This window comes from Tachysurus vachellii, chromosome 6, assembly GCF_030014155.1.
Source record: "Tachysurus vachellii isolate PV-2020 chromosome 6, HZAU_Pvac_v1, whole genome shotgun sequence".
Taxonomy (NCBI): Eukaryota; Metazoa; Chordata; class Actinopteri; order Siluriformes; family Bagridae; genus Tachysurus; species Tachysurus vachellii.
The window spans coordinates 28,778,418-28,795,255 of record NC_083465.1 but is presented as its reverse complement, the minus strand read 5'-3'; the positions used below and the strand labels follow the sequence as shown (position 1 = coordinate 28,795,255).

The following is a 16,838-nucleotide window of genomic DNA, read 5'->3' as shown; positions in this document are numbered from 1 at the left end:
ATATTTTTATGGATTTACATTGTTTTTTATTTTATATATATATATATATATATATATATATATATATATATACGTATATATATTTTAGATATTTATTGCTTTACTTTAATTATTTAACTATTTTATTCTACATTTAATGATGCTCCCTTTTTTTATTATTATTTTTCTTCTACATTTGACATGAAAAAAATGCGCTATATAGTTGTTATTGTTATTATTATTTTTTTTTTCCCGAGATGCAGTGATTAATCCGAAATCCATAACATTTACACTCAACATTCTGTAGTTTATATTGATATTTTTTGTTGTTGTTCTGCTCAAAGTATTGGTACTCTTCGTCTGTGTGTTCATGTGAGTTCCTTCCTATAAGAAAATCACACGGAGGTCAAACATAAAATTAGAATTATGCCTGTTTTTTATTTAAAGAAACTCATTTTGTGAATCTTTTCATATTGAATCATTAGTTCTAGTAAGAAACAAACAACAAAATGAAGTAACGCGGTAACCAGTGTGTGAATTTCGCTTGTTTGACTTGTTTGAAATGCTAGTGTCATCTGCAAATTAGTAAAAAAGCAAGCTAAGCATACTATATCTTCCTTCCAACCTTTATTTTTCCTGGTAATATCTTTAATTATTAAATATGACCGGATAAGTGAAGTCTACTGTGTTCAGTTTTTCTTCCAGTTTTGTACAGTACAGTAAATGAGACCTAAAATAGGGGTGAGTGAGTGGGGAATTGAAGAAAAGTCTGACCACACGTGCTGAAGGATTCATCGGAGACATTTAACAAGCTTTGGTGTTAACATACAGTAGTCATAACACTCGCATGATGATCTGTCTGTTTGCTGGTGTGTATTAAGAGATGCTGTAGAAGAGGCTGGATCCTGAACGTTATTTCCTTAAACCTATCTCTATCAGTCCTGCTCCAAAGAATTCAGCTATAAAGCATTTCTGGTGCAGGCAGCGGGTGTGGACGTGAGCGTGGCCGTATGTCAGTGTGTATCAGAGTGTGTGTATGTGTGTGTAGCTAGGATTAACAATCCCTCTTTTCAGCAGGGCAGAAGAAGCACTGGAGATATTAGCAAAGCTGTTCGACTGTACAAGGGAAAGAAACACACACACATACACACACACACAAACACACACACGCAAATGCAGTGATCAAGCACACTATAACGGTGTTGAGTCCCTTAACACTCAGTTCTATAAAATGAGATAAAACTGTATGTCGCTCTGGATAAGGGTGTGAGACATAAATGACGTAGATTCTTTGCGTGTTTATAAATTGTGTTATTCGGATTTCTTTGATACTCAGATTGTCTTCTCTGGTTATTGGATTTCGTGCCTGATTTTGTCACGTTGATTCTGCCTTCCATTCTGGATCGTTTATTGTCGTGTTTCTTCACAGAACTCCTTACAAATGGATCCAACACCTACTGTGTTCGACTCATTTGTGCATATGAACTACAGCTAAATTGATACTTTTGTTTTTTTTTCGCTGTTTGGTTCGTTTTCACGCTGCATGTAATTAAACAAACCAAAAATTAATTCAACATAAGACCCTAGGCACTAACAGTAACACAGCTTCACCACACCACCCTGAATTTAACGATTTTCCTATAAAAGTGTAACCCAAAGTGTTTTATTCTTTTTTTATTCACCCTTCATGTGGAGTTCTCAGGTACATCATAGTATTTATTTATTTTTTTTATAGGTGAGTCTTGGGGTTTGAGATGATGTGAAGCACATTAGCAGAAATGCTCTGTGGGGAACAGTAATGCTGGCGGTGTCTTAAAACACACACACACACACACACACACACACACACACAAGCTGTGCAGAGAGAAAAAACAAGTGGAATCGATCGTTCAGGTTAGAGCACAGGCTTTTAGCACATTTAAACTGTTGTTAAGGTTCTTGGGTCTTAAAAACAAAAAGTGTTTATCGGTGATATTAAACGCTATAATGTTGGAGTTTCCTTTTCAAGGTCTGATATACAGAGTGGAGATTATTCTACCGAACATATCAGTGTGAGATAGAACTGACTGTGGTGTGCTGTTAAAACCATTCGGTCAAATTATAAGGAATCTTCTGGATGAAATTAAACCCTGGGTTTATTGATGTTTGGTGCTCTGGGATTAGCTCTGATAGGGTCTGTCTATGATCAATTTCTAATCAGTTCTAATTATGTTTACCAGCTTTTTACTCTAACTGCATCTGACAAGCCAGGTACAGCCATTAGATTCTTACTGAATCAGTTCAACAAAATACATATAAATCAGTATTAAGTCAGTACTGAATCATTCATTCATTCATCTTCTACCGCTTATCCGAACTACCTCGGGTCACGGGGAGCCTGTGCCTATCTCAGGCGTCATCGGGCATCAAGGCAGGATTCACCCTGGACGGAGTGCCAACCCATCGCAGGGCACACACACTCTCATTCACTCATGCAATCACACACTACGGACAATTTTCCAGAGATGCCAATCAACCTACCATGCATGTCTTTGGACCGGGGGAGGAAACCGGAGTACCCAGAGGAAACCCCCGAGGCACGGGGAGAACATGCAAACTCCACACACACAAGGTGGAGGCGGGAATCGAACCCCAACCCTGGAGGTGTGAGGCGAACGTGCTAACCACTAAGCCACCGTGCCCCCCAGTACTGAATCAGTATAGAGTTAATATTGGATCAGTACCGAATTAGTATCAGATCATTGTTGAATCTTTATTGAATCAGATACAGTGATCAGTGATAGATCAGCGTTCAGTATCAGATCAGTTGAGTCAGTGGCAGATCAGTACTGAATCTGTATTGAATCGTCATTGGATTAGTACTAAATCTGTTTTCACCAAATACAGATTCTCTATTTAGTCACTATTGAATCAGTATCGGATCAGAATTGATTCTTGTTGAATTATCATTGAATCAGAATTGGATCAGAATTGGATTCTTACTGAATCAATATTGAATCAGTATTGGATCAGAATTGGATCAGAATTGGATTCTTACTGAATCAGTATTGAATCAATATTGAATCAGACAGAATTGGATTCTTACTGAATCAGTATTGTTTCAGTATTGAATCAGCATTGGATCTGTACATCAACATTAGATCGATACTAAATGTTCTCTCTCTGTGAACACTGAATGCAAACTTAAATACCAGATTATAAAGATTTAGTGCGGGTGTGAATCAGCTTTACTGTCTGGACACTGTGAGTTAATCAGGATGAAGAAACACTTCTGTCTCACACAGTTAAAACCTGGCAGAGGTCAGGCATAATCATTACACTAATTACACACAGCCTCAGACATTTATGGTGAAATTAAAGTGCATTTAAATACGAAGCAAAAGCAACACAGAGGCTTTTACAATCACAACAATGCTAAATCATTGTAGTGAATGAGGAATCACTTTGTGTGTGCGCATGTGCGTGTGTGTATGTGTGTGTGTGTGTGTGTGTGTGAGAGAGAGAGAGAGAGAGAGAGAGAGAGAGTGTGTGTGTGTGATCATATGATTCAAAGTGTCTCTATTGCTGGGTGCGTGCCATTAGGGTCATGATTCACACACACACACACACACACACACACACACACACACACACACACACAAAGCCAATTTACCTGTTCAGCTCTCTCTCTCTCTCTTTCCTCTCCTCGCTGTTGTTGCTAGGTGTTCAGCCATGTCGAAGTCATGGTGCTGTTGCCTGACGCTGTTAACAAATTAATCGTACAATGAAGACAAACATGAATCCCCACGACAGTGTCCATTCTGAATCTCAGGAAAAGTTTGATCACTGAATCATCCAGTTAATGAATCAGTTATTTAAATCAGTATATCAGTGATGCAAGTGAGATATTTACAGTAAAGTGTGTGGAGCTGTGGTACTGAACATGCTGTAGATATCAGCAGCTGGTTTGGGAAGATTTAGGAAGATCAATCTAGGAAATTATTGGATCAGTATCCTATCAGCAGTATTGATTCAGTATCAGTTCAGTACTGAATCAGTACTGATTCATTAAAGACAGTATTAGATCAGTTCTATGTCAGGTTTTGATAAATATTCATCTGATATTGATCTGATATCAATTACATTATCAAATCAATATCAGCTCAGTGTCAGATGATTATTGTATCAGTCGCAGCTCAGTATCAGATCAGTAGTTAATCAGTACCAGATCCGGATTAGTATTGAACCACCGGATTAGTATGGAATCAGTGTCAAATCAGTAGGAAAACACTACTGAATCGTATACTAAGGCCGTATCAGATAAATAACAGATAAATAATGAATCAGGAAATCAGAATTAGATCCTATCAGAATTAGATCTGAAACAGTATTGAATCAATATCAGATAAGTATCTGATCAGTAATGATTCAGCATTAGGTCAGTATTGAGTCAGAATCAGATCAGTATTGAAATAGTACTGAGTCAATATCAGATCAGTATTGATTCAGAATCAGATAAGTAATGATTCAAAATCAGATCAATATTGAAACAGTACTGGGCCCGTATCAAATCAGTATTTAAGCAGTATTGAATCAGTATTGATACATTACTATGTCAGTATTGGAACGGGATTAACACACTCCTGCTAGCCTCATCTATTAGTGAAAAGAGAATGGAGGCTGCAGGGCAAAGAGGAGGCTCCAAAGAAAGGACCTGAGGTGTCTGTTCACGCACGGGTGTGTGTGTGTGTGTGTGTGTGTGTGTGTGTGTGTGTGTGTGGGTTTCTATGTCCCGCCCCTCCATCTGTTCCAGTGTTATACTTTGTGTCTGTTCAGAGCATTGTGTATCACTGCCACAGTAATAGAACACTCCACTGGTCCTAAACACCTGCCCTATCCCTCCAACTCTCTCTCTCTCTCTCTCTCTCTCTCTCTCTCTCTCTCTCTCTCTCTCTCTCTCTCTCTCTCTCTCTCTCTCTCTCTCTCTCTCTCTCTCTCTCTCTCTCTCTCTCTCTCTCTCTCTCTCACTCAACCACACACACACACACTCTCCCTCTGAACTGTGTAATCATTAATCCCACCCGTTGTGCAACCATAGAGAAAGATCCCCGGCACACGCCCTCCTCCTCCTCCTCCTCCTCCTCTTAGCGATGGTCTGCTTCTGCGGTGCGAAGGGTTTGCACGTCTGAACGGTTTAAAGCTTTCGATCACAGACGCATGTGTGTGTGAATCAGAGGTGAAAAGACTTTCCCAGAGCATCACTGGCCTCACACACTCTCTCTGACACACACACATAGACGCACATATAGCGAGTGTATAGAGTAGAGACTGCTACGCTCGACACTCAGACAAAAAAATTGTGTCAAGTGCAGAAGGGCTGCAATGGAGGAGAACATGGAAGAAGGACAGACACAGAAAGGTATGATGTTCAACGCGTTCTTTATTTGTTTATCGCTCTGTTCAATCTGTCCATCATCATCCTAATCATCATCATCATCTACGTTCATTATTGATCCGAGTCTCAACATGGGATTGATCTTCACACACCATGTAGATGATGATGATGGTGATGATGATGATGGTGCTGGAGCTTTGAGATGGTGTGTAGCTGTTTTTGGTGTGTGTGTGTGTGCCTGTGTGTATGCAGACACACTGCAGGTCTATATTTCTGTGAACGTGAACAAGAAGATGGACGACAGAGTTGCCTGTGTTTGATTTATGTATTTGATTTCGCACTGATTTCAAGTTCTCTGTCCGTCTGTCTGTCTTCATTTCCTTCTTTCTCTACTTCCATTCTTCTATTTTTCTTCTGATCAAGATGCTGTTGATATTTCTCCCCTCTGCTCTCCTCACTTTCTTTCTCTTTTTCTGTTTTCCTCCAGTCTAAAGTGTTTCTGTGATTTATCTCGCACTTCTGCTATTTCTGTGTGTGTGTGTGTGTGTGTGTGTTCTGGGTCTGTTAATGCGGCAGTAAAATGAAAAATCTAATCTTGCATCTAACTCCATCAGTTAGACGTTTCTGCAGCATTAATGAGAAGATGATGGACATGATGATACATGATAATGGACTGTGAACATGGAAGCGGAGGGCGTGGCAGTTGTGTGTGTGTGTGTGTGTGTGCATGCATGCGTGTGTGTGTTTGGGGAATTGTGTCAGCATCATTGGGTCACATCAGAATGAAAATGAAGCTTCTAAATGCCCTCACTGTTGTTTAAAGGAAAGAACTTTCCTCTGTTAAATACATGACCCAGTTTTCAGAGAGAGAGAGAGAGAGAGAGAGAATTTGATTAATTTAATGAGAGGGAGAGGAAGACATAATGGGAAAGGTAACAAGAAAGAAAAAAAATTAAAATGAGATGTATGCTCCATTTGCAAGTGTGTGTGTGTGTGTGTGTGTGTGTGTGTGTGTAATACATGATGAGTGCATGCCTGACTGAACCTAAATGCAGAGAGAAAGGAGGAGTGTAGACCTCTATAGAGCCAGCGAGATGGCAGTGATAGAAATGTAGGTTGATGCTATAGAGAGAGAGAGAGAGAGAGAGAGAGAGAGAGAGAGAGAGAGAGAACAAACCAAGTGGAAAGAGAACAAGGCACAGAAATAGAGAGAGAAGGAGGCCGAACAGAAAGAACTGAGACGAGAGGAGGAAGGGGAGAAGAAACAGAGTATAAGAGAGAAGAAGTGATAGAGAGCAAAAGCAGAAAGAGAGGAAAACATATAAAAGGGAGATCACAGAATAAAAGCTGGAGAGTAATAGAAAAAAAAGAAGGACAGTGTGAAAGAAAGAAAGTGCGAAGGAAAGTGCAAAAGAAAGAAAGTGCAAAAGAAAGAAAGAAAGAAAGAAAGAAAGAAAGAAAGAAAGAAAGAAAGAAAGAAAGAAAGAAAAAAACGAAACAAGTAACTGAGAGAAAGAGAGTCAACAAGGAGGGAAAAACAAAATGACAAACTGTGAGAAAGACAGAAAATGAGGAGGGGATAATGAGGAGAGAAAGTAAAAAAGGTAAAAATAATAAAGAAGGGATAAAGAGAGGGAAATGATGCATGAGAGAGAGAAAGGGAGAAAACAAAGAGGGCAAGAGAAAAATTGAGGAGGTTGATGCTAAATCTAGGCAGCTAAAATGAAAGGTCTGATTTATGGGAAGCCTCTGAAAATCCCTCATCAGTCCATACACACACACACACACACACACACGCACACACACACACACACACACGCATGCACACACACACACACACACACACGCACACACAGACAGGGATGTAGATAAATCATTCACCCTCGGCAGATGGTGGAAGGTTTCAGATTAAAGTTCGTGCACTAAGTGGATCAGCCGTCATTTTAAAGGAGTGGCTTCTTCATACTCACTACACAAAACCTCAATGTGTGTGTGTGTGTGTGTGTGTGTGTATAATACCGCAGTTCTACAACATATAAACACAAGGACTGAAAAAGTGCTCAGAATAGAGAAACAAAAAATCATGAAGACCGTGGAGCTGTTCTTAAGAAAGCTGATAATTATATTAATAACTCATTTAAACTGCATGTTGATTCACTTCCTGGATTTGATTCAATTCGAATCACTTTTGAATCGAGTCGAATCGCTTTCTCAACTATTTTATTATTTTAAAACCCGGTCTATAAACAGCTCGCTCACTGAATTCGTGGCCTCAGGTTCAGCATATGTTACAGATTATTTAACTTCAGTGCTTTATTGATTATACACTCAGAATGAGTCTGAAATTAAATACTTGTTAGGATCTCCTTTCCTCTCAGATGGCCATCAGTGGCTTGCCTTCCACCCACAGAGATGTTGATGGACTCAGAGTGGCCTGATCGATCTCTAGAGCTGCTGAGTTTGTATATGTGAGGTTTTATGCTAAGATAATATGTCCATGACCACAAAAAAATAAAAATAAAAAAAGATTTAAAGACAGACCAGACTGTCAAAACAACCATTTTGGGTCAGAATGTGGAAATTATTCTTTTGAAATAAGTTTTATTTTATTTTATATTTTTTTCGTGAACTTTGAACTTTTAATGATCCAAGTGACAAATTAGTGGTAATGAGATAATGTTCACTCACTCACTCGCTCATTTTTTACCGCTTATCCGAACTACCTCGGGTCACGGGGAGCCTGTGCCTATCTCAGGCGTCATCGGGCATCAAGGCAGGATACACCCTGGACGGAGTGCCAACCCATCGCAGGGCGCACACACACTCTCATTCACTCACACACTCACACACTACGGACAATTTTCCAGAGATGCCAATCAACCTACCATGCATGTCTTTGGACCGGGGGAGGAAACCGGAGTACCCGGAGGAAACCCCCGAGGCACGGGGAGAACATGCAAACTCCACACACACAAGGAGGAGGCGGGAATCGAACCCCCAACCCTGGAGGTGTGAGGCGAACGTGCTAACCGCTAACCACTAAGCCACCGTGCCCCCCCGAGATAGTGTTCTGAAGATAAAATATAACATCGAGTTCTAAATTATGGTTATGTGAGGGATCTCCATTCGGAGTAGTTATCAGGGTTGAAATGTGGCTGAGTGCCTGCAGAAGAGGTCGTAAAGCATTGCTGTGTTTTTCTTTTCAGCCCTGAGTGATTTGGCCTTTCATTCTATTAAGGATGTTTTATCACTGTTTGGTCTGACAGAACAGCTAAGAAGAATGGTTTGTGTCTCCAAGGGCCTTTTCTCACAACACCACCACTGTGCAGAGATAAGAATTAAAGATTGAGCATGTACAATACAGGGTTACAGCTCTGATTAGCTACTGTAGCTCGTGTGATGGTGTGTTGTTTGGCAGCTTTTGTTGAATTTCCATTTGTTGACAGTTTTGTCTAATGTACAGAAAAGAGCTAAAGTCAGCTGTCGGCCAAGAGAAGACCAAAATCCATTGCGGTTAAGACCAAGACGAGACTAAGACAAAACACCCATACTTCCTGAGACCAACACAAGACTAGGACCCCAGACCATAATAGTACCTAGATCAAGACACCCAAAAGCCATGCCAACTATAATCAATACAAAACCAAAATTCATACTGAGTAACACAGGATCAAAACACATGCCATTTTAGACCAAGGCCCAAATCATTCAAGATAGGACTAATAGTGATAGTGATGGTTCAAGTGCTTAAGGCTCTGGGTTGTTGATTGGAGGACCGGGATTTAAGCCATTGTTGGGCCCTGGAGCGAGACCCTTAACCCTTTCTGCTCCAGGGGTGCTGTATCATGGCTGACCCTGCACTCTGACCCCAACCTCCAAAGTTGGAATATGTGAAGAAAGAATCTCACTGTGCTGTAATGTAAATGTGACAAATTCTAGACCTTGACAATCTAAGACCCAGATAAGACCAACACCCATATCATGTTTAAACTAAGATTAAAGAACATCTATGCTATCTTGGACCAAGACAAGATAAAGACTCATGCCAGCCTAGACCTGGTTAAGACCCAGACCCATACCAGCCAAGACCAAGAGCCATAACAATTGAGGCTTAGACAAACACAAAAATTTAAAATAATCAAAACCAAGGCAAGACAAAAACCTATACAATCCATGACCAAGACAAGATTAAAAACTTGAACAGAGGTAAGACAAAGACTCATATAAATCAGGATAAGACTAAGATCTATACAAACTGGACTAAGACAAGACCAACACCCATTGCATTTGAGCCCACAACACGACAAAGCCCCATACTAACCAAGACCATGGGAAGAGCAAGAGACTTACAATTTAATACCAAAACAAGTCTAAATCCTATACCATCCAAAACCATGAGTGGACAAAAACTTATACCAAGAAAGACAAGACTATTTTAACATCATGTTAAACTAAACAAATAAAAGACCCATTAGCATCTTATAGCAAGTTCCATGTCTATAGCATATGAAATAAACACAAGGCTAAAACTCCTATAATCCAAAATCACCCAGTCATCCGAAGCTTTATGAGCCACACCACCAAAAACCTCATGAAGAACAAACCCACATAAAAACAAGATTAATCAAGACCATTGCCCACACCATGTCAGTCCGAAAACAAGATTCATGCCTTTGGCATCTGATGAAGACATAACTAACACCCATACCATCTAAAACCAAGACAATATTTAGAAAGGTTAGTACCACACCATGTGAGTCCTAGACGAAAACCCATAGCAACCAAGGCTAAGAGAAGACCTACTTCCATGCCTTAGACAAGACCAAGACAAGAATAATACCCATAACATCAGAAACCCATACAAACCAAGTCCAACACAAGATCTCTTAAATAACCTCATCAGGACATCTCTGGAAAATTGTCCGTAGTGTGTGATTGCGTGAGTGAATGAGTGTGTGTGCCCTGCGATGGGTTGGCACTCCGTCCAGGGTGTATCCTGCCTTGATGCCCAATGACGCCTGAGATAGGCACAGGCTCCCCGTGACCCAAGGTAGTACGGATAAGCGGTAGAAGATGAATGAATGAATGAATGAATGAACCTCATCAGGAAAAAAATAATTCAGGTTTAAATCAAACCAACAGAACTGTTTAGTGGAATTATAAGAATCTTTTGTCCTGGGCCCTAAATGTCCTGGGCCATGCCTCTGAAAACACACAATATTTTATTGATAGGAAGGAGAATTTGAAAGCTGGGAGAATTGTGTTCTCTGTCTTTTATTGATTTGTTTTCCACTTCTTTTCAGAGTCACAGCTTCGCCAGCACGAAATAAGAGTTGTTTTTAAGAATGTTTGCAATTTAATCAATACTATGATTAAAGCCTGGGGATATTGAACAAGTGTGATTTTGCTCAATCCCTGGAGTGAACGGAATCTATCGATACTCGAGTGCTCGGCATGGATCGGTCCGGATCGGTCCATTTTATTTCATCTTCAGTCTAGATGATGTCATTGTTCTTATGATTCTTGAGTTCATTTGAAAGTTAACTGGTTAGCTTGCTGAATACTGGTTAGTTTTCCACAAATGATAAACTGTTTTCCTTAAAATCCGCTACCACATTTTGGAGTAATTGTATTTAATAGCAGCTAAGCTAGTTAGCTAGTGGGTAAACTTAGCTAAGAGCTGTATTTACTGTAGCTACCTGCATAGCGTAGGTTATATTGCTAATATACTGTATATTGCACTGAGTAATACAAACAAGTATTGATGCATAGAAATTATAATAAAAGCTTAGTGCTTCTGTCATATGATCAAGCTTCTGATTGGATGATTATTTTTAACGTAAGCTCCGCCCTTTTCAACCCAGCAGTTTATGTTGATTGTCTAAGCATTACCTGGATTATTTCTTTCTTTATTAGTATCAGATAATTATCAGAACTAAAGCAGTATCTTTATGATCCAGAAAGTTATTAAAAGCTTCACAGCACATGTGAATAAATGTTCACTTTTAATCAGTAGAATAAAACCGTGTTGACGCTGAGCCCTAATGTTGTTAGTGTTAGTTTCTTAAGCACTGTTGTAGCGAAAATTGTCTCTCATTTACTCACGGTGTCTGGCACCGTCCTCTTCTTCATCTTCTCATCGATTTTTTTAACAACCTTCGCATTTTATATGGATCACACGGGATACATCACAGAGGTTTATCACAACCAAATCATTAACACATCTGACGGATTTTACAGACTGAAGATATTCATGTAGGACAGACGTGTTTGTACATCAGTCTATAAAATAAATCCGAGTGAGTGGATTATTATTGAAATAAACTCCACTCAATAGTCTGTGCTTTAAGTGAGAAATGCGATTTTTTTTTTTTTGTTTTTTAACATCATTCCATTTACACAATTGATGGTTAAGGGCCTTGCTTAGGGGCCCATTTTTGGTACCCTGGTGGTCCTTGTATTTCTTACAAGCTTCCCATCAGCAGTCCAATACCTTAAACACTGAGCTATCACTTATGACACAACTGATTACCTAGTAATTCCCTGATTAGCTGAATTTCTCCTTGAACATTCGTACCCCTGTGGCTTCCTGAGTATTAGTTCCTGGTGAAACGGCGTCTAATTGTCCTTTGACTGGTGTGTGATGGTTTCTTTGTTATCTGAGGACTGATGGCCAAGTTGAACATCAGAGACACGTGGGTTTAATGTTGGTGCTGTTTTCCCAAGGGAAGTGCTTAACCTCTGAACCTAAAACCCTTAACAATGACTAGAAAAAGAAAATGGCTTTGTAGATAATAAATGATAAACAAACAAACAAACAAACAAATAATAATAATAACAACAACAACAATAATAATAATAATAATAATAATAATAATAATAATAATAATAATAATAACAATAACAATAACAATAATAATAATAATAATAATAAGACATATTTTGTGAAAAATATTGTAATGGTAACTCTTTCAGTAAAGTTTTTAGACTGGTTTCTTTCCACAACATTAAATGTAACTATAAATAAACAAATAAACAAATACATACATAAATAAATAAATAAATAAATATGTGAGCAAATCTCACTTACATGCACAGAATCACCAGAACTAAATGCAACTCTCTTCTTTATCATTTATTATGTCACATTAGCAGCTCCAGTGTGTCAGTTGTTTGAAAAGCCTGTCAGGCTGCAGCTTGTCCAAGTGTGTGTGTGTGTGTGTGTGTGTGTGTGTGTGTGTGTGTGTGTTTGTGTCTTGTCTTTGACTCTAATTGGATGTGTGTATTGTTTTTGAAAGTGTATTATTAGTGTCGACAGCAGCTGAAGCTCCTTGTCCACACACACACACACACACATACACACACACACACACACTTGCTGCCAGTCAACGCCTCCTTAAAAAGAGCCATGAAGTGCAGGCAATAACACATACACTCTCAACACTAAACACTGTGTGTGTGTGTGTGTGTGTGTGTGTGTGTGTGTTATATAAATCCAATGAGAGTAAATAAGAATTAAACTGGACTGGAGTTTTAGACAGAGAATCACAGCTTTATATTAATGCATTTTTTCCTAATTTAAAGGGTTATCGTTTCTATAGTAACAGGGCATGGTAATGTTTGATGGAAGGAGTCTCCAGTGTCAGCGCATTTTAACTCTCAGAGGTGAAGCTGAACTTTTCCAGCATCTTCAGGACAGAGTAGTTTGTGGTTCTTTGTGGTTTCTCAGTGACATTACAAGCTGTGTTGTGTTGATTAATGACAACAGGAACTAACATGAACACTTTCATAGATGTTCAACCACATTTGATATAACTATAACACTCTGCCCTAAAAGTCTCCATACATACATACATACATACATACATACATACATACAAGACAACATCACCTTCATCAGTGGATGTTTGTGGACGTCGACTTCTCGGAATGAAACACTTCATCGCACTAGTCCATTGATTCCATTCCCTAGAACAGCACACACACTGTGGTACTGTTTTATTCCTGTAGTGTAATTCCAGCACATTCCTCAGGTTAAATCAGATTAGAAATATGGACAAACACACAATTACTTATTATCTCGAAACACTTTCTCTCTGGATTTTGACCGACTCCTACACGTCTTGTGTTACAGCTGCTCTCTTGTTGTTGATGAGATAAACACCGGCCCCCGTGTCGAGGCTCAGAAGCTTGGCTCAGCACAGAAAAAGCTCATCTTATCTCACATGGAAAGAAATACTGATAATAAACCGTTCTTCCATATTGTTTTGACCTTCTTGTTGTGGTTGCACGCTTGTGTCCATCAAGCTATGAATCTGCTTGGGTTTTACGCAGGCCAATGCAATCCAATCTAGCCTGTCACCATGGCAACATCAGCATTGGGCTTTCTGACATATAGCATGCACATACACAGGAATATAAACTCTTACGGTGCTTGTGTTGTGCCACTTGTACAATTCTTATCCTTTCAGTTAGAGTTTATTCAGTTTATTCCATTAATTTGCTGCTGCACTGTTAACTCTTTTCTCCCATAGACCAAAAATGTTGTTTCCTCCAGTTATTACAGCGTCCATGTTGGTGACTGAACGTCTTCCTCGTGTCTCACTCCACACTGGTGTTAATATGAAGCTCATATGAAAGTAGACACTCAGGACTTTAAGAATTTGTAGAGTTTCATCACTATTTCTGTTTTTCTCTACAATACTAGAGCTGATAGATTTATAGAAAAGATCCAGAAAAACAAAAACGCTTCTTTTTTTCTCCACACAGATGTTTGTTTGTACTCATTATTTACTAGATTTTATGTTATTTATTTGTTTCTTTGTTTGTTCATCTACAGTATCTATCTATCTATCTATCTATCTATCTATCTATCTATCTATCTATCTATCTATCTATCTATCTATCTATCCATCTATCTATCTATCGAAAAGATCCAGAAAACAAGATCCAGAAAAACAAAAACGCTTATTTTTTTCTCCACACAGATGTTTGTATGTTCAGAGTAAATGTTGATATCAAACCCATTTCTGTTCTCTGAGACGCTCCGAGTGTTTGTTCATCTAAAAAGCAGCTCAGATTTCTCTTCAACACTAAAATTGATAGCGGACTGTATCAGTGTCCTGATAAAAAGGGTTTAAAGCAAACTAATGAAAACCTTCTTAACCAATCAGACGCAAGAATTCTACAGGGCTGTGATATAAAGATCTTTCTGATCTTTATAATATATTCTTACGGACTTGACAGCGATGCCGCACCTGACAATTCAGAGACGCTGACAGGGAGCGAAAATGACTCTTCAATTATCACTAGAGTGCATCAGGGAGATGAAGGACAGGTGTGTGTGTGTGTGTGTGTGTGTGTGTGTGTGTGTGTGTGTGTGTGTGTATGTCTGAGTGTGTCTGTGTGTGTGTGTTTATCAGTGGACCCGTGCCTGTCTGGGCTGTCTGTCATCCTGATTCATTTAGATTTACAGCATTTTGGCATCAATGTTAATTTTTATTTTTATTAAAGCGCTTTAATTAGCATCTATACTAAACATCGCACGAACGTCATCCATGTACTAACTTCAAATGATAACTAATAGTATTGAAGATCTTATAACAGAACGACTAGATACCGAGACTCGGTGCGTCACTACTGTACGTGCTAAAAAATACAAAGCCACGTGTAAGAAGATTAATGATTTAAACTGATCAGGGATCAGCTACTTTGATCACAGCTCATAGCTCCTGATTCCTGTACATCCTGAACGGTTTTTAACACACTATGTGAACGCTGCAAAAAACAAACAAACAGAAAAAAACATCCTCACAGGGTCTGAAGAGAACGACTCCAGCAGAAAAGCATGTCAGAGTGATGAGAAAGTGTACCGGTGTCCATAATAATGTGGCCGATGAGTATTTTTATTTTCTGGAGATTTTCTAATTTATTTTATTTCATTTTACTTTGCAGAGCTAAATATCAGACCACACGATCGGAAGGATGCCATAATGCCCTCTCTGAATGCATCCTGACTCACGGTTTATCTTTTAGAACTCCATCAATCTTATAGACGTGTGACATTTGAATGAGTTTAAGATAACATCTTGTCTAAGACTTTGGCTTATTAATGCATTTCTTACTGTTAACACTGTGTGTGTGTACACATGTGCGGTGTGTGTGTGTGTGTGTGTGTGTGTGTGTGTGTGTGTGTGGTATTGGGGTCCCAGGCTTTGTTATGCTTTTGTATGGTGGTGAAGGAAGGAGGGATGAGATGTGCATGCTGTTTCCTACACACACACACACACACACACACACACACATACAGACAATGTGACCAAGGACTTATTCAGTCATTGTAGCTCCTTTGGGAGATCAGCACAAACACACTCACTGCACATTTGTATTTTCTCATGAGATCTTTTGAATGTAAAATAATAACGCAGTAAAAATAATGCAGGTTCTACAGCGCTGTTAAACTCTTATGTTTATATATAGAGCAGGAACTGTTAAAGTTTTTGGTTTACTTTATTTAGGTAGTACTTTAACAGCGGATACAGGATAACGTGTCAGCTTGGGTTCGTCTCTGTTGTTTTTATTTTTTTTATTTTTAGATGTGTTAAGTTGATCCTAAGGGATCAGCAGATCTTCATGAACTTCCACTCTCACGGCTTTGTCTATTTTTTCCATCTCATTTCACGACGTGTTCGTCCTTGTCCTCGTGAAGGCTGAGGGGTTGTTAATTGGTAAGGGATTTGCTCCATTGTTTAAAAAAAGAAAATAAAGTCGTACACGGTTTCACTCGGGTTCCAGCACAGAATATCGTGGCACATTATATTGTGATGAGCTGAAATGAAGCCCAAGGCAAAGCATGAGACTTTATTGTCCACACCCTGAACACTCGTGTTAAATCCGAGAGTTTTAACACAGCAGGTCCTGAAAAGTCAGAAGATAAAATATACAATAAAATGTCCTAAATGTCCAAATGAAGACTATTCACCCAGTGCTTGAAGCATCAATGCTTGTTTTTTTTATATGTAACAGTAAATTGTTTAGAATCTTCCTAAAAAATATCAGCATTCTGATGTTAACTGACCCATACAGAAGCCCCGCCCCTTTCCTATATTTCACACTGACGTGATATAAATGAGGAGCAGTTTAAAACGGTCTTTGAGAGAAATCCCTGAAATGCAAAAACGCAAAATCATGCAAATTCTGTGATATTCAGTGAAACCTGCAATTTTAGGAAAATGTCCATTCACGTGTCAAACATGAGTACAGCTCTCACTGAACAAGGTTAAGTACTGTAGATTACTGCTGAATAAAAATGTGGAAAACGAAAATGGTCAAAAAGTGGGATTATTATGGAAACATTATGGGACATAATTCCGCATTCTAAAAACAAACAATGAGGTGAATAGAACCTCTATAAAGCCTTCTTTGATAGTCCCCATGGGGAACTCTTATGGGATGTGGTAGCCTAGTGGTTAAGGTGTTAAGGGTA

The 16,838-nt window shown here is 39.0% G+C and overlaps 1 protein-coding gene across 3 annotated transcripts in view; it reads left to right on the top strand.

Annotated features, from left to right (window-relative positions):
- gpm6ab (glycoprotein M6Ab) overlaps positions 1–16,838 on the top strand; it is a 56,588-nt gene that overhangs the window by 12,507 nt on the left and 27,243 nt on the right. For 2 of the 3 annotated variants that reach the window (XM_060873194.1, XM_060873196.1), the window contains exon 1: positions 5,065–5,377. The exons of the other annotated variant lie outside the window; for it this stretch is intronic. In XM_060873194.1, the coding sequence (XP_060729177.1) occupies positions 5,341–5,377 (37 nt within the window). In that variant the 5' untranslated portion in view covers positions 5,065–5,340. Of the gene's footprint in view, positions 1–5,064; positions 5,378–16,838 lie in introns of those variants that run through there. 3 annotated transcript variants of the gene reach the window in all.